Source organism: Arabidopsis thaliana, chromosome 3, assembly GCF_000001735.4.
Source record: "Arabidopsis thaliana chromosome 3, partial sequence".
NCBI lineage: Eukaryota > Viridiplantae > Streptophyta > Magnoliopsida > Brassicales > Brassicaceae > Arabidopsis > Arabidopsis thaliana.
In genome coordinates this window covers 6,705,221-6,719,400 of record NC_003074.8, presented here as the reverse complement: position 1 = coordinate 6,719,400, position 14,180 = coordinate 6,705,221, and the positions used below count along the sequence as shown (strand labels likewise).

The window sequence follows — 14,180 nt, the reverse complement described above, 5'->3', positions numbered from 1 at the left end:
GATGAAAATATTTCAGAATCTAACCGATTTAGCCTTCGAAACAAAGAAACATAAAAGAAGAAAACAAAAACGAGGTAGGAGAGGACGAAGCTGGACCAGCTTCGAAACACTCATGTCTTCATTCTTTGACCTTTGACTCGCTCCATTACCACATGCATGACGATGACAATTATCTTGATCAAGATCTATTTATACATATATCGGTTTTGGACAAACTAGGCACTAATAATGTCACGAAATTTGGTATCAAGTAATTATATAACAACAACACGTCTTATTAAATAGACTGCTGCATCGTCATTAATCTTTTTTTTTTCTTGTCATTAGTAGTATTAATCTCTAAGTAGCATTAATTAGTTTGTCACGCCCACTCTATTTATTTTTATTTTATAGTCTTTCGACTTTCGGACAGTGGATTATAACAAAAAAAAATCAGCATTAGGACTAAATGCAACGTACTATTTTTTCATACTTCTAAACAAATATATTTCAAGTTTTCGTTTGCGGTAAGAGATTCTATGTTTCACCGGGAGAGGACGAGACAAAGGCATTAGACAAAGAACAAAAACAGAAACAAAAATACACATTAAAATGCTTCTTAGTTGTTCCCATGAGGACAATGCAATGGACAGGAAGATTCTTCCCTTTTGAGTTTTGATGTATACAAAAAAAAAAAAAGTAAATTAAAAGTAGAAAAAAAAAGATCGGAAATATTAAGGTCCAAGTCCACCTCCCGAATTTATTTTGATTTCGATGTATTTGTCGCGGAATATTTGTCTTCGTTCGATAATTTTCGATAACAGAACCATTCACTGGCCAAAAAAGAAATGAAGATAACAGAGCCAACATATGCATATAAACTTATAATGAAGGTAAAATAAATTAAACTGAAACTATTTACACATTATCTAGACATGGCAATATTTTATATTTTAGAATGGGGTTTTAAAATGTAATTATATTAGCTAGTTTATTTTAAACTGATAGCAGTGATTTTTTTCCACGACAACTTTTGTCAAAAGTCTAGAAAAAGTTATCGTTGAAGTTTCGATCCTACTTAAAGCCAACACATAAACTTATCTTAAATTTCACTACTTTGAATGCTGGTATTTCTGAAACGAAATAATTGAGTGAAGTCTAAATCTTCAAGCGCCATATCAAAATCGATCTAGGGTTTCGACTTTCGAGTCTTGACTACTAAGTAAAATATATAGTCATTGACTTTTTATCAATGCTTAGACTACTTACAATGGTCTGTTGTAAACTATTTTACAACTGTTGGAAAAAAAAAATCCACTACAATGGTGTGTTGTAATAAAAAAATAAGTGAGGTGGCAAATTTAGTGTTGATAAATATCAACACCCGTGAAAATAAGAGAGAGAAGATAAGTGTGACAAATGTTATATTTTGATTGGTTGCTTTGATTTTTATGTTTTTTGTTTCATTTTAATTATATAATTTCAATTATTTCATAATATTTATACATAAAAATATTAAAATTTATATCAAAATTTATAATTTTTCATTCTCTATAAATAGAGACTATTTTCATTTGATTTGGATACAGAAAAAAAAAACCGTTTTTAGACAAAAAAAAAATATAGTCTCCAATAAACTTTTGTTTTAACTTTAAATATTCTTATATAAAATAAATAAAATATTAAAACAAAAACTGTTTCATAAGATTATTTCATATTTAATTATTTAAATTTAGTTTGATATTAACGATGATTAATAATATGTAATCACAAAAAAACATAACTATAAATAAAATGAAAAATATGAAATAAAAATGGTAGGGTAAGGTGTTGTAATTTTATTAAACAAAACCATTGTAAAGATAAAAATTGTGTAGGTGTTGAATAATAATGTGGAAAAGAAAGAAGATGATGTAGAGTATTAAAAGTGAAAAAGTGGATGTTATAAATGAGTAACCATTGTAGATAGTGTTATAGGAAACGAGCTAAAAGTTACTGACTAGTAAGTAACTAGTTTTTGACTCATATGAATTGGTCTATATAGATTACCTAACCGATGACAACTTTTGTCCCTAGTTTTGTAGACCTATGTGTAATTATGGCCTTGAACTTGTAAAAAATCGAGTTCCATTATGGAAAAAACAAAAATACCAATGGAGTATTAATCCTTCATTTTCAATTTGTTAAATGTTTTGAATTTTTCTTCTTCTTAGTAATGTTAGGTGTTTTCTACATTCTATACGTATTTATAATTGTTAATTTTATCCCTACCATTTTTACTTAAATAAGCAATTGATTGAAACAAAATTAGTTCTTTTTATATATATGTGAAGAAAATAAAAAATTCTATTATTAAAGAAAGACATATAGAAACAATTTGGAGAAATGTAAACTCTTGGAGAATCCTAAGTCAGTAAACGAAAAAATAAGCAAAGTGTAAAACTAAAGCGATAGAAAATGAAAGCATTGAAAGATGCGTGCAAAAAGAAGTGGTATTTAAAGCATACGTGAATTAAAACGAGTCAAAGTTTTTGCCGTAAAAGAAAAAAACAGTCAAGCATTAAGATTTGGTTGTATTATTATGGGTGATTATCACGGGCTTTGATGTTAACACAAGTAAGTGGAAGTTGTCTCGTAGGTCCCAACTTCGTTCCTAGTCTTTCGCAATTCACTGGTTTAGTTTGACCAAATTCTATTATTTATAGCAAACAAAATCTACATCACACATTCAATCTAGATCTTGTTTTTGTGATATATACATAGACAACACAACAATGGCTTTGGTGGTTGTGTGTAGTGATTAAAAGCGATTGTAACTTGAAGCTTGCGATTGAAAAAAGTTTGAATGTCATGATTATTCATTATTGTTGATTTGTAGATATATCGAACGCTGATTCGTTAAGCTTTCAATTATGTGGAAAATTCTGAATTTAATATTAATCAACAACGACTTATATATAACTAAGGCAGTTTAGAAATCTAAACCGATTGTATAAATTACATCATCCATATTTAATATTTTGCTCATATAGTTGAGAACTACGTACTAAATCGACAGGTTCCAACATGTTTTGTTGTTTCATATAAACATTTTCAAAATTAGACTCATTTGAGCAGTCAAAATATATATTTTGTATGCTTTGACAAAAATCAACCATGTTTATTTATTTTGTTCAAATTAAGCATTATTGAGAGTTTTTACAAATCCATTTGAACGTTATAATAGAACATAAACATAGTCGTAAAAATTATCATAAAGAGATGTATAATTGTATATCATTCATATAAATCTTAAGCTTCACTTCAAAGATGCGACTTTCTCCCACAAAACATATTTACGTATATATCATCTCATGATGTTCACTTGATTAAAAATTAACATCACGAATTTAACAGAATATATTATTAAATAATCCAGCAGGTAACAAAGTTATAAATGGCACACGTGTGGGCTCATACCCAGATAAGCTCTCGTTCCTCATACTCTTAACGCTCACAACAAACAATCTCACCTTTCTTCTTCTTCTTCTTCTCTCTGTTTCTCAAGTTTCTTAATGCCTAGGAATATAGAACCATTGGATCTTGGAATCCAAATACCATATCATTTCAGATGTCCAATATCACTCGAACTTATGCAAGACCCAGTCACCGTCTGCACCGGCCAAACCTACGACCGAGCCAGCATCGAGTCATGGGTCTCCATCGGTAACAACACGACATGTCCAGTCACACGAGCTCCTCTCTCCGACTTCACACTCATCCCTAACCACACTCTCCGTCGTCTCATCCAAGAATGGTGCGTCGCTAACCGCTCCAATGGAGTCGAACGTATCCCTACTCCTAAACAACCAGCTGATCCAACCTCTGTTCGTGCTCTTCTCAGTCAAGCCTCTGCTATAACAGGAACCCACGTCTCTGTTCGTTCACGCGCCGCCGCTCTCCGCCGTTTACGTGGTTTCGCTCGTGATTCTGATAAAAATCGCGTTTTGATCGCAGCTCATAACGCTACAGAGATTTTGATTAAGATTCTGTTCTCTGAAACGACGTCGTCGGAGTTAGTCTCTGAGTCTTTAGCTCTACTTGTTATGTTACCGATAACGGAGCCGAACCAGTTTGTTTCGATATCGTCGGATCCGGGTCGGGTCGAGTTTTTGACCCGGTTGTTATTCGATTCGTCGATTGAAACACGCGTTAACGCCGCCGCGTTGATCGAGATTGTTTCGACGGGAACCAAATCGGCGGACCTGAAAGGTTCGATTTCGAATTCAGAATCTGTATTCGAAGGAGTTCTCGATCTTCTGAGAAATCCGATTTCGTCACGACGAGCTCTCAAAATCGGAATCAAAACTCTGTTCGCGCTCTGTTCAGTGAAATCGACGCGACACATCGCGATCACAGCCGGTGCGCCGGAGATTCTAATAGACAGACTCGCGGCGGATTTCGATAGATGCGATACGGAGCGAGCCTTAGCGACGGTGGAGCTACTCTGCCGAACGCCGGAAGGATGCGCGGCGTTCGGTGAGCACGCTTTAACGGTGCCGTTGTTAGTTAAAACGATATTGAGAGTTTCGGATCGCGCGACGGAGTATGCGGCGGGGGCGTTGTTAGCGCTTTGTACGGCGGAGGAAAGGTGGAGGGAGGAAGCGGCGGGGGCGGGAGTGGTGGTACAGTTGTTGTTGATGGTGCAGAGTGAGTGTACGGAGAGAGCGAAGAAGAAAGCACAGAAGTTATTGAAGCTTCTGAGAGATTCATGGCCTGACTACAATTCCTTCGCTAACTCCGATGACTTTGGTTGCAGCAGCCAAGTGGTCCCTTTTTGATTTCTCGATTTTTTTTTTTCAAAACATTGTTTTTTCACAGTAATTATTAAAAAAATGTTTTTTTTTTAATTAGAAGGAAAAATAATGGTCATTTTTTGTGTGTATTTGATGGAAAGATGTGAAGAAGAAAAGATAATATACAGAAGCTTTTTGATGACCATGAATTAGTTTTTTTTTTTTTCAGTATGTATGTAAAGTAATTATTTTGTTATTTGATTGGCCTTTTGAGTTGGGAAAAGTTGTTAAAGAAGCAAATGGAAGATATGCTTAAAGGCTTTTTAAAGTTTAAAGTCTAAAGGTAAGTCAACTTTTTTCTGCATTTTTACAGGTAAATTTTGGTATCGACATGTTGGCAAATTTGGTATCGACATGTAAGCTTCTAGTGAACGTCATTATGGTAGTTTGTACTTTGTGTTGTAGAGCTCTTGTTAATTTATCTTCTTTTAAGTGTCTCCTTTTTCTATTTTTTGGGTGCAACTTGAGTTTTTTCTTGTTGAATGGTGTTAAAGCATTTGTTAACATTTCGATTAGTCTCTATTTTAAGGACCCCAAAAGTACTTTAAATGGTTGCAACTTGCAAGAAATCATTGATCGGCTACATGGTCAAACAAATGAACAATAAACAAACTGGGCCTAGACTTGGGCCATGGCTGAATATCTGCAACACAATAAAGTAGTTAGTATGGACTCAAATATGATAGTGTGTGTATATGAACTATGAAGGTGTAGACTACTAAAAAGAACATAAAAGTAATCAAAATAAAGTCCAATCTTATATGAACTGCACTTTTCATTCACAATGTTGATTCAAATTTTCTTTAGCTATAGATCCTAGAAGAAAAAGCAAATCTTGATTTTTTTTTCAGGTTTTGATATAAGTTAGATTATCAAAGAAGATTATTTTAACAACTTAAAAAACTCAGTTTGGTTTTTTCACATTCCGGGTTAACGTGGATTGAACACATTCCTTTTATTTTAGTTTATTAGATCAAATAAGAGTCTAAACTCATCACATCTCATAGAGTAGACACATCAAACATACCCAAAAGCAGTTTTCACTGTTCACTCATTACACACACACAAGCCTTTTTAGTTTAGTTTTCTTCATCACATAGTCAAGGCAAGACATTTCTTGCTGCTCACTCTTTTCCTCCTGAACAACAGTTTTTTCAAGAACCCTAATCCTTGCTTCTTTCTCGGTACCATCTCCATCTTCTCACCTCTCGCCTTCACTGGTTCGTACACGATCAAAGCGTTGTAACGGTTACCATCATCATCTTGAGCAACTCTGTTAGTATCATCCTCTGCTATATTTTCCCGGAGAGAAGATCTTTTGTGTAGAAATTTAATGGTGCTGCTTGTTTCTGTTGTAGATAACGCTCTTAGTTGCTTCCGTAAACTGGTAATCGTTTCTTGACACTCTGATAACTTCACAGAAGCTGTTGCTATATCCCACCCCTGCAAACAAAAACTCCATCATCATCAACAAACACACATGACTCAAATTTTATATTTTGGTTTGTAATACTTACGTTTTTGTTTCTCTGCGTCGGTTTCTTTGTTTCAACACTGCAAAAACGCATAGATAAGTGATGAAATTTCTTTAAATAGAAGAAATGTGGAAAGCTTTAGATGTGATTATTGTTTCAGTTACCTTTCTAGCTGAAGCTGAAGCTCGATGCAAGTCCCTTCGAGTTCTTCACAACAGCTCTTTCTGTAATCAAATTCTACTTCAAGAGAAGACAACTTCTTCTGTGTCTCGTTGAGGTTAGCTCTTGTTATGTTCAGCTTTGTATCAAGATCTTCCTTCATCGATTTCTCCGTTTCCATCTCTGCCTCTACCTTTTCCTTATTCTCTCTCAATGTTTTCATCTCTGCTTCTAAGTTTCTGATCTTCTCCACTGATTCCTCAAGCTTCTTTCTCAGTTCTTGCTTTTCATCAGATTCAATCTTCTCCACCTTATCTGATTTCGTCAAACCCAAATGTCTCTTGATCTCATCCTTAGTCATTGGACCCGATTCGTTATTAGATTTCCATGTGATGCAGAGAGGATCTTCTTCACCTTTCTTTCTTTCTACATTATCATTTTCATCCATACATCCTAAAGCAATCTTAATGTCTTGTAAGAGTTCTTTAACACCGCGTTTCGATATCCTCTCTTGCTTCGTTATAGCGCTCAAAACAACTTGAATCCAATCAAAAGATCCTTCCTTCTCATCATCCACTCTTGGATCTTTCTCAGTACACACAATGGCTAACTTCTCCATCTCATTAAAATCATCCATCAGTAACTTCATCTCCTTGGAACCACAGGGGCTCATCACACTACTTTCGCTTTGAATATCGAAACTCGAAGCCTCTAACGGTTTCTGCCCGCGGCTAAGATCTTTGATCTCAATGTTTTTCTTCATAATTATGTCCATTAGATTCTTGTTCTCTGCCCTAACATTCCCAATCTGCTCCATCAAAAGATCATACTTCAGCTTCCTGCTCTGAACTTCATCTCTCATCATCATATCGCTCTTATTAGCGTTTCGTCTTCTCATCTCCATCTTCTTTTCTTCACCTTCATTCCTCATAGATATAGACTTCTCTGGAAACTTCTTTCGAAAGAGAAGTCTTAACCTTTGGCATTCAGCTTCAAGCTCAACAATCTTGTTCACATTCCTAAGTTGCTGCTTATGCGTTAGCTCCATAGACCTGCGAGTATGCTCTGTTTCCTCTGTTTTTACCTGAAGATCTTTCTCAAGAACAGTATACTCATATCTCAAGAATGCGTTTTCTTTCTCCGTTGAATCTAATCTAGTCATTAACGCTTCGAATTCTGATTCCACCTGAAATTTACGCTCTTGAAGACTTACCGCAAGCTCTTCTTTCGCCACAAGAGACTTCTTAAGCTGAGTGTTCTCCGCAGCTAACGTTTGAATCTTTGTCTTCATATCAACTAGATCATCACATGCCGATTCTTCTTGTCTCTTTTTCATAGATTCGATTGACCTGAACTTGTTGTTATCAAGTCTCGTTGCCTCATGGTCTCTCCCAAGAAGCTCGATTCGCTGCAGAAGCTTGTCCGATACACCACAAAAAGGCGACGACTCTCCATTCTTCAAACCAGTTTCATGACCCATTTCTTCATCTTCTAGGAAAATCTCATCTACTACACTTTTCTCGCCATAAAGACTCACACGAGCATCTTTCTTAGGAGAGTTTAAAGCTACAGTCTCTAGCTTCTCACTTAGACTTTTTCGAGCTCTCTCGGATCTAACTCCACTTACAGGAGGAACCATACGTGCCTAAAGACCAATACCAAAGTAACAAATCATCATTTAAAAGACATTTACTAAGCCATAGAAGTTCACAAGCAATACATAGACACAACAGAAGATGATAATGAATGATCAAGTCTTGCTCAAGAAAACATGGAACAATTAAAGCAAACTTTGACAATTTCTGCAAAATTTTCTTTACCTGTCCTCTGCCTCTTCTAGAAGAAACTTGGAGTGTTTCTGCAGCTGATTCTATCTTTTTCCTCGACCGCCACTGGTTTGTTTCCATTGACTCTGTAAGATGTCTTCTGCAACACATTTACAAAGGAGATAGAGCATAATTTCAAACATCAAACTTTATATTTGAGTATGAATAATCAAAGAACAATATACAAAAACGTTCAATGAAGGAGAGAAGGGATGCAAGAATCTTACATAGTCGTATATAGTTTTAAGGTTGAACAAGTATCTGAGACTCTGAGTAATCTCTGCAACAAAAGAAGTATTTAACAAAACCAACAAAAGAGAACAAGAAGAGGAAAATTAAAGAAGAGAGATGAATCTTTACAAGTAAATAAGGTAGAGAGAGGCATCAAGTGACTATGTGACACTGATATTAATTGTTTACGTTTCAACTCTTAAATAAAACATTAAAGTAACTAGAGGTGTTAACAATGTGTTCTGTACTCTAAAATTAATATACAAAGTTTTTATGAAGAAACTGCTTTAACTCTTTGCTTTCATAATTTTTACCATCATCCATCATGAAAACAATTTCTCCCCATTGATAATTACAATTTAAACACTTAACCATCAATTTTGGATGGTTTAGACTAATATCTGCCCGTGAATGACAGGGAGAAAAACAATTAGACTAATATTTGCAAAGTAATTAAGGAGTTTAATGATGTCCACAAGACATTTAGTGCTACCTAATGACAATGACATTTGCTTGTAGCTTCTTTCTTTGTTAATTTACTTTTGCCATCTCTTCTTTTCTTGGTTTCCTTTTTGCTTTCGTATCATTTCTCATTGTTTTCAAACAAGTGAATTATGACTTGACGAAAATTCCACAAATGAAAATCTATTTTTACCAATGTTTTAGTTTATAATAGAAACAAAACAAACAATTCCAACGTTGTATGATTACTGATCAACCAGATATGAAAGAGTTGACCTAAATATATGGAAAATATTAGGTCTAGATATTGATACTACCTACTTTCATTATTTGTGAGAAAACAAATATATAAACTAATCATGGTTAGACAATCCACTAAATCACTAACAAAGACAATAATTATTACTATATTTCACTACTTTTCTTATCTTTTATATGTTTTTGGGAGGGCCATAGGATTCCCAAGTGCTCTCCAGCCTCCACCGACAGTTTTAGTTTTTTACTACGACTCTCTACCTACAACAGCTCTTTAATAACTCATCATGTCATGTTGAAAAGAATACAAAAACAATAGTAGCAAAAAGAAAAGTTCATAGAAATGGAGAAGTGGGGAATAGTAAAGGAGACGTTACGAACACTATTAATTTGAGGGCCCATATATTTTGTGTGATTTCTATAAAAAGAATAAAGCTACGACGAAATTATCAAATAAGTATTGCCATAGCCATAGCAATATGATTAATCACTTTAAGCCGTTAGTATGAAATCTTTATTAATTCTTTTGTAGGGAAACAAACCAAAAAGATCGCTTGGCACTAAAGAATCATTATGGTCCCTTTGTTAAATGGATTTATTCTGCATTATTCGTAGTTTAGACATATATATTTTTAAAAATTGATGGTACAATTCCATGATTTTGTTTGCATGCGATGAACCTAAGTACCTAACAATAAGCATTCGTATGTATATAATATATCAACAGATTAGAAAAGAGAATGTATGATCGTTATTCTAAAAACTAGCACCATCCAACCGATTTAATTTGAGCATCCAAAATCTAACGGTAGCAAACCGTACCGGTTTTGGTTTATCATATAAGAAAATTGATAAATCGGTAAAGTGGTTTATTTTTAACATCCGATTAACCTTAATGCACTTTGATGTAGATAATTAAACCTTAATCTGAAAACAAAAGTCAACAACAAACATTTTTATTTTGTCAACCAACAACAAACACTAGAGGCCAAATTTAGGATACGCCCAATTCCTTCTATATCTCTTCCGATTCGTTAGAACATTAAAAGGCAAACGAAATACGAAACCTATCCATATAATGATGAACATTAGAAGCCAAAGGAAACAAATTAAGAATAAGATGCTATTAGTGAGCCAAGCCACTTTTTTTGTGTAATCAAAGATTATAACAAAAGCAATATTCTAAGCTATAGCGAATCAAAGAATTGCTAATGAACAAAATAAAGAGTGTTTCTACTCTTCAAAATTTTCGACCAAAGCTTTATCAGTTTTGATCATCAAAAGGACGAGACAAATGAAACCAGGCTAGAAAACTCAACTCTCTACTGGCTTTGTCGACTTTTGACCCACCGGTAAATCATCGATCCAGTCTCCATATATTCGGTTAATCTTCTTGGAGTCGCTCCACTTGAGCAAACACTTCTTTCGCCGCCCTTCTTCATTCAGACCAGAGGAATCTGCTGTTACTTGTGTAATCGGTTTCATTGCAAATGCTTCATTCGCAGGTACCACTGCTTGTTTATTCACAGACGCTACCGCGTTCATAGCTTCTCCTTCTACCCTTCCAACAGAGTTATGCAACTCTGCAATTTCGTAATCAACAACCAAATCAAGATCAAACAAATGTCGGTCAAAAGAAGAGAATTCAGAGATAGCCTGTATACACAGAACTTGCAAATCTATACTAGGATACTATAATATAAGGTCGCATTAGCAAAGATACATGTTCAACATATAACATACCTGCTTGGCCATGAGCAAAGTGACACTTATCGCCAAAAGGACATTGACCCGTGATGTCAAACTTCATGCACAACCTCGTCTTCCAGTACACAGTCTTGACAACACCACCATTGTTCATAGGTGCAGGTACCGGGATGCTTCCTTGTCTATTTACTTCAATAAGATTAGAAGCAGTATCAGATGGTTGATCAGCAGCAGTAGCACCAACACTTATAACCGAGCTCTCTCTCAACTTCCCCGAGTCCTCACGAAACTTTGACAGATCCTCATGAATAAAATTGCACCTGTCCCCATAAGGACACTCTTCCCCAAAACAAAACTTCCTACAAAGCTTCATCCTCAAGATTATCTTCTGATCATCTTCCCAATTATTATTCACAACAGGCGCCAAAGACGGTCTTTCCCTCTCCCTTTCCCTCTCTCTCTCCCTCTCCCTGTCTTGACCAGCAGGAGGAGGTCCAACAATTTCCTGCCAATTCGACGGAGGCTGCCTCAAATCCTCAATCCCATGAGCAAAATTACAGAGTTCACCATTCCTACAAGTCCCTGCCCTGAATTTAGCACACATTCTAGTCTTATAGAATATATTAGCAGTCCCTTTGTTCACAGGAGGAGGGTTCAAAGATGGAACCATCCAAGGATTGCTACTCGAAGGCTGAGGAAACGACGAAGCAGGATTAAACAAGTTATCATCAACAAGTCTAGGCCTTTTCAATGCAGGCTGTAATTGCTGAGACGGTTGAGATTGTGATTGTGATTCAGATAGTGAATGCAAGTCTCCTTGTTCATTGTTCATTGGATTAGCCATTGAATCAATCATCTGTGTTTGATTCCAACCACCATAAGGTGATTGCACGAACATGGGACGAGAATCAGAGTAACTCGAATCCATAACTGTAACAAAGATCGAATTTTGCGATTACAAATCTTATCTACACAACCAAACTAAACTAAATTCTTCAACTTTTGATAACGAGACTGCAAAAGGATTCAATCGCAAGAAAAGTCATTGGCTAGAGAGAATCATAATGCTTGAAACTATGATGTACAAAAACACGATTTGAGTGCAGAATTCGAATGGATCAGCGAGGAGGAGAGTAATATGCGAATGACGTGAAGAGTCAAGGTTAGAGCAATACCTGGATCAATGATGGCGGCGGCAGATTTGAGAGAAGAAACGCGATTTAGGGTTTTTGAACATCTGATATATAAATACCTCTTTATCTTCTTCTTTTTTTTCTTTTGGATTAAGAAACTGATGAATAGTGAATAAATTACGTAATCGCTATGGTTTTAATAATTTTGTATCCTTCAACACATTAAATAAAAATAATAGTATATGTATATTATGCATATATTTTAAATTATCTAATTATATCGTATAACATTAAAACTTAGGTTCTCATTTTTTCATAAATCATATCTATTTGCTATGATTGATTTGGTCTATTGTGATTCACTGTTATAATTTAGAGATTTTATTTGACTTAAAAAGTCAAATTACTTTGAAACATTTATTCGGTATTTATCAAATTGAAAATATATAAGAACATATGAAAAACATTTTTTCATGATTATTATTCATTTGTCTCGATTTTGTTTTTTCCTTTTCTTTATTATTATAAAATATATACGAATTCTATATGCTTTTCGATTGTTTACAACAAACACAAATTTAAATATAAGTTATGATACAACGAGAATACTAGTATAAATTATAAAATTCCATGTCTTGGTTTTATGTTTTGAAGCAACACTTGATGTATATGATAGATATGTTAACAAAGTAAATCAAACTATTATTAGCCTTTTATCCTAAAAGATATAAATACAAAAAGGATAGAGGGTATATATGGTTGGTAAAAAACTAGCAACTAAAAAGATTGGTTGGTAAAAACTAAATATTATCTACTTACATCATACAAAGTAAAATAAAAACTAAACATTATCTACTTACATCATACAAAGTAAAATAAATCTAAATATTTAAATAAATATGTTTGGATTAAAACTTTTTGAATACATGATAATAAAAATATCTTACGGGCTACTAAAAATATCATTTATTTAGTGTTTAGTCATGCTTTACATTATCGATATAGTTGAAATCAACATAAATTATTACTATTATATATATGTATATATATTTTTTTCTTATTTAATAGAATATAAATATATATATATATATTTTAATATAAGTAAGATTAAATATGAAAGAAAGAAGTTTAGATATTACTAAGGGATACATTGTTTACAAATTAAAAATTCAACTTAACTAAAACATCAGTTATAACCACTCTAGTAATTATTTGGACGAAGCAGAACTTATTTTATTTTTATTATTGTCTTAAAACATTTGGATACACTAACATATGATTTTTTTTTTTTTAAATGAAAACAAAGATTTAAAACTCAACTTAAAGCCACATTTTGTTGCTCATATTAATGAACAAAAACCAAACAAACATTTCAAAGTTTAGCGGGGAGCATGGAAGGTAGGAACTTGCTAACATCTTTTTCCCCTAGCAATTTTCATCTGTTGCAGAAAGGAGTGCGCTAGGACCTCCATTGCCTCTTTGACCATTTCTTTGAAGGCTTTAGGTGTTACCAGCAGATGAAGGACCTTGTCTTGGTCCAATTCAAGAATCATTCCTGTGATTTTTGGTGCAAACTGTGGCTCAAGTTCTTCCACCATAAAGAACAAAGTTTCACCAATCAACTACAAAAAAAGAGAAATTTAGGTCATATAAAGATAACATAAACTATATTTGTAAGTAGCTGCAATCTTAAAGTAAGCAAAATCAATTTTACATCTCGTTGTTCTTTGGGAGGTAAAGAAGCAAGATCAAAAGGAGGTGAATCACCACGGGCAACTTTTACAACTTTGTTAAAAAAGCATAAACGATTCATGACTTAAGCAATGAAGACGACGATATATTTGAGAGAAGAAACAAAATTTAGTGTTTTGATGAATAAGATTTCATGTGCTATATATAACAAAACCAAAACAAAATATCTAGGTAAATGCCAATATTCTTTCTTTTTAATAATTGGGGATTCAACACGCTCTTTAGATCATGTGTGTGAACCACGCGCTATAATATAGCTAAAACAAAAATGATATAACACCGTATGCCTATTTTTTTTTTCTATGTAAATAGTATAAAATTTTGGTTTTAGATTTGTCGAAAAACAATGGCTATATGTTAGCACGT

At 34.0% G+C, this 14,180-nt stretch overlaps 4 protein-coding genes across 7 annotated transcripts; 1 reads left to right on the top strand and 3 right to left on the bottom strand.

The window, feature by feature from the left end:
* Positions 1 to 3,222: 3,222 nt before the first annotated feature.
* On the top strand, positions 3,223 to 5,268 carry PUB25 (plant U-box 25). Its single transcript, NM_112825.4, has one exon. It carries the CDS (start codon positions 3,534 to 3,536, stop codon positions 4,797 to 4,799), a length of 1,266 nt encoding a protein of 421 aa, NP_566632.1. The 5' UTR covers positions 3,223 to 3,533; the 3' UTR covers positions 4,800 to 5,268.
* Positions 5,269 to 5,722: 454 nt separating this feature from the next.
* On the bottom strand, positions 5,723 to 9,052 carry AT3G19370 (filament-like protein (DUF869)). 3 transcript variants are annotated; one of them, NM_001125189.2, is made up of 6 exons: positions 8,635 to 9,052; positions 8,502 to 8,554; positions 8,269 to 8,374; positions 6,454 to 8,093; positions 6,332 to 6,368; positions 5,723 to 6,257 (listed from the first exon to the last, which is right to left on the bottom strand). In NM_001125189.2, exons 3-6 carry the CDS (start codon positions 8,353 to 8,355, stop codon positions 5,907 to 5,909), a joined length of 2,115 nt encoding a protein of 704 aa, NP_001118661.1. In that variant the 5' UTR covers positions 8,356 to 8,374; positions 8,502 to 8,554; positions 8,635 to 9,052; the 3' UTR covers positions 5,723 to 5,906. The 3 variants fall into 3 exon arrangements, with proteins under 3 accessions (NP_001118661.1, NP_188568.1, NP_001118660.1); NM_001125188.1 differs by having other exon boundaries at positions 5,751 to 6,257; positions 8,502 to 8,543; positions 8,635 to 8,681; NM_112824.5 differs by having other exon boundaries at positions 8,502 to 9,052.
* Positions 9,053 to 10,209: 1,157 nt separating this feature from the next.
* AT3G19360 (Zinc finger (CCCH-type) family protein) lies at positions 10,210 to 12,268 on the bottom strand. 2 transcript variants are annotated; one of them, NM_112823.4, is made up of 3 exons: positions 12,105 to 12,268; positions 10,966 to 11,859; positions 10,210 to 10,805 (listed from the first exon to the last, which is right to left on the bottom strand). In NM_112823.4, exons 2-3 carry the CDS (start codon positions 11,855 to 11,857, stop codon positions 10,537 to 10,539), a joined length of 1,161 nt encoding a protein of 386 aa, NP_566631.1. In that variant the 5' UTR covers positions 11,858 to 11,859; positions 12,105 to 12,268; the 3' UTR covers positions 10,210 to 10,536. The 2 variants fall into 2 exon arrangements, with proteins under 2 accessions (NP_566631.1, NP_001327691.1); NM_001338393.1 differs by having other exon boundaries at positions 10,226 to 10,805; positions 10,966 to 12,250.
* Positions 12,269 to 13,273: 1,005 nt separating this feature from the next.
* On the bottom strand, positions 13,274 to 13,927 carry MPC (maternally expressed pab C-terminal). Its single transcript, NM_112822.3, has 2 exons — positions 13,777 to 13,927; positions 13,274 to 13,684 (listed from the first exon to the last, which is right to left on the bottom strand). Exons 1-2 carry the CDS (start codon positions 13,873 to 13,875, stop codon positions 13,472 to 13,474), a joined length of 312 nt encoding a protein of 103 aa, NP_188566.1. The 5' UTR covers positions 13,876 to 13,927; the 3' UTR covers positions 13,274 to 13,471.
* Positions 13,928 to 14,180: the final 253 nt, after the last annotated feature.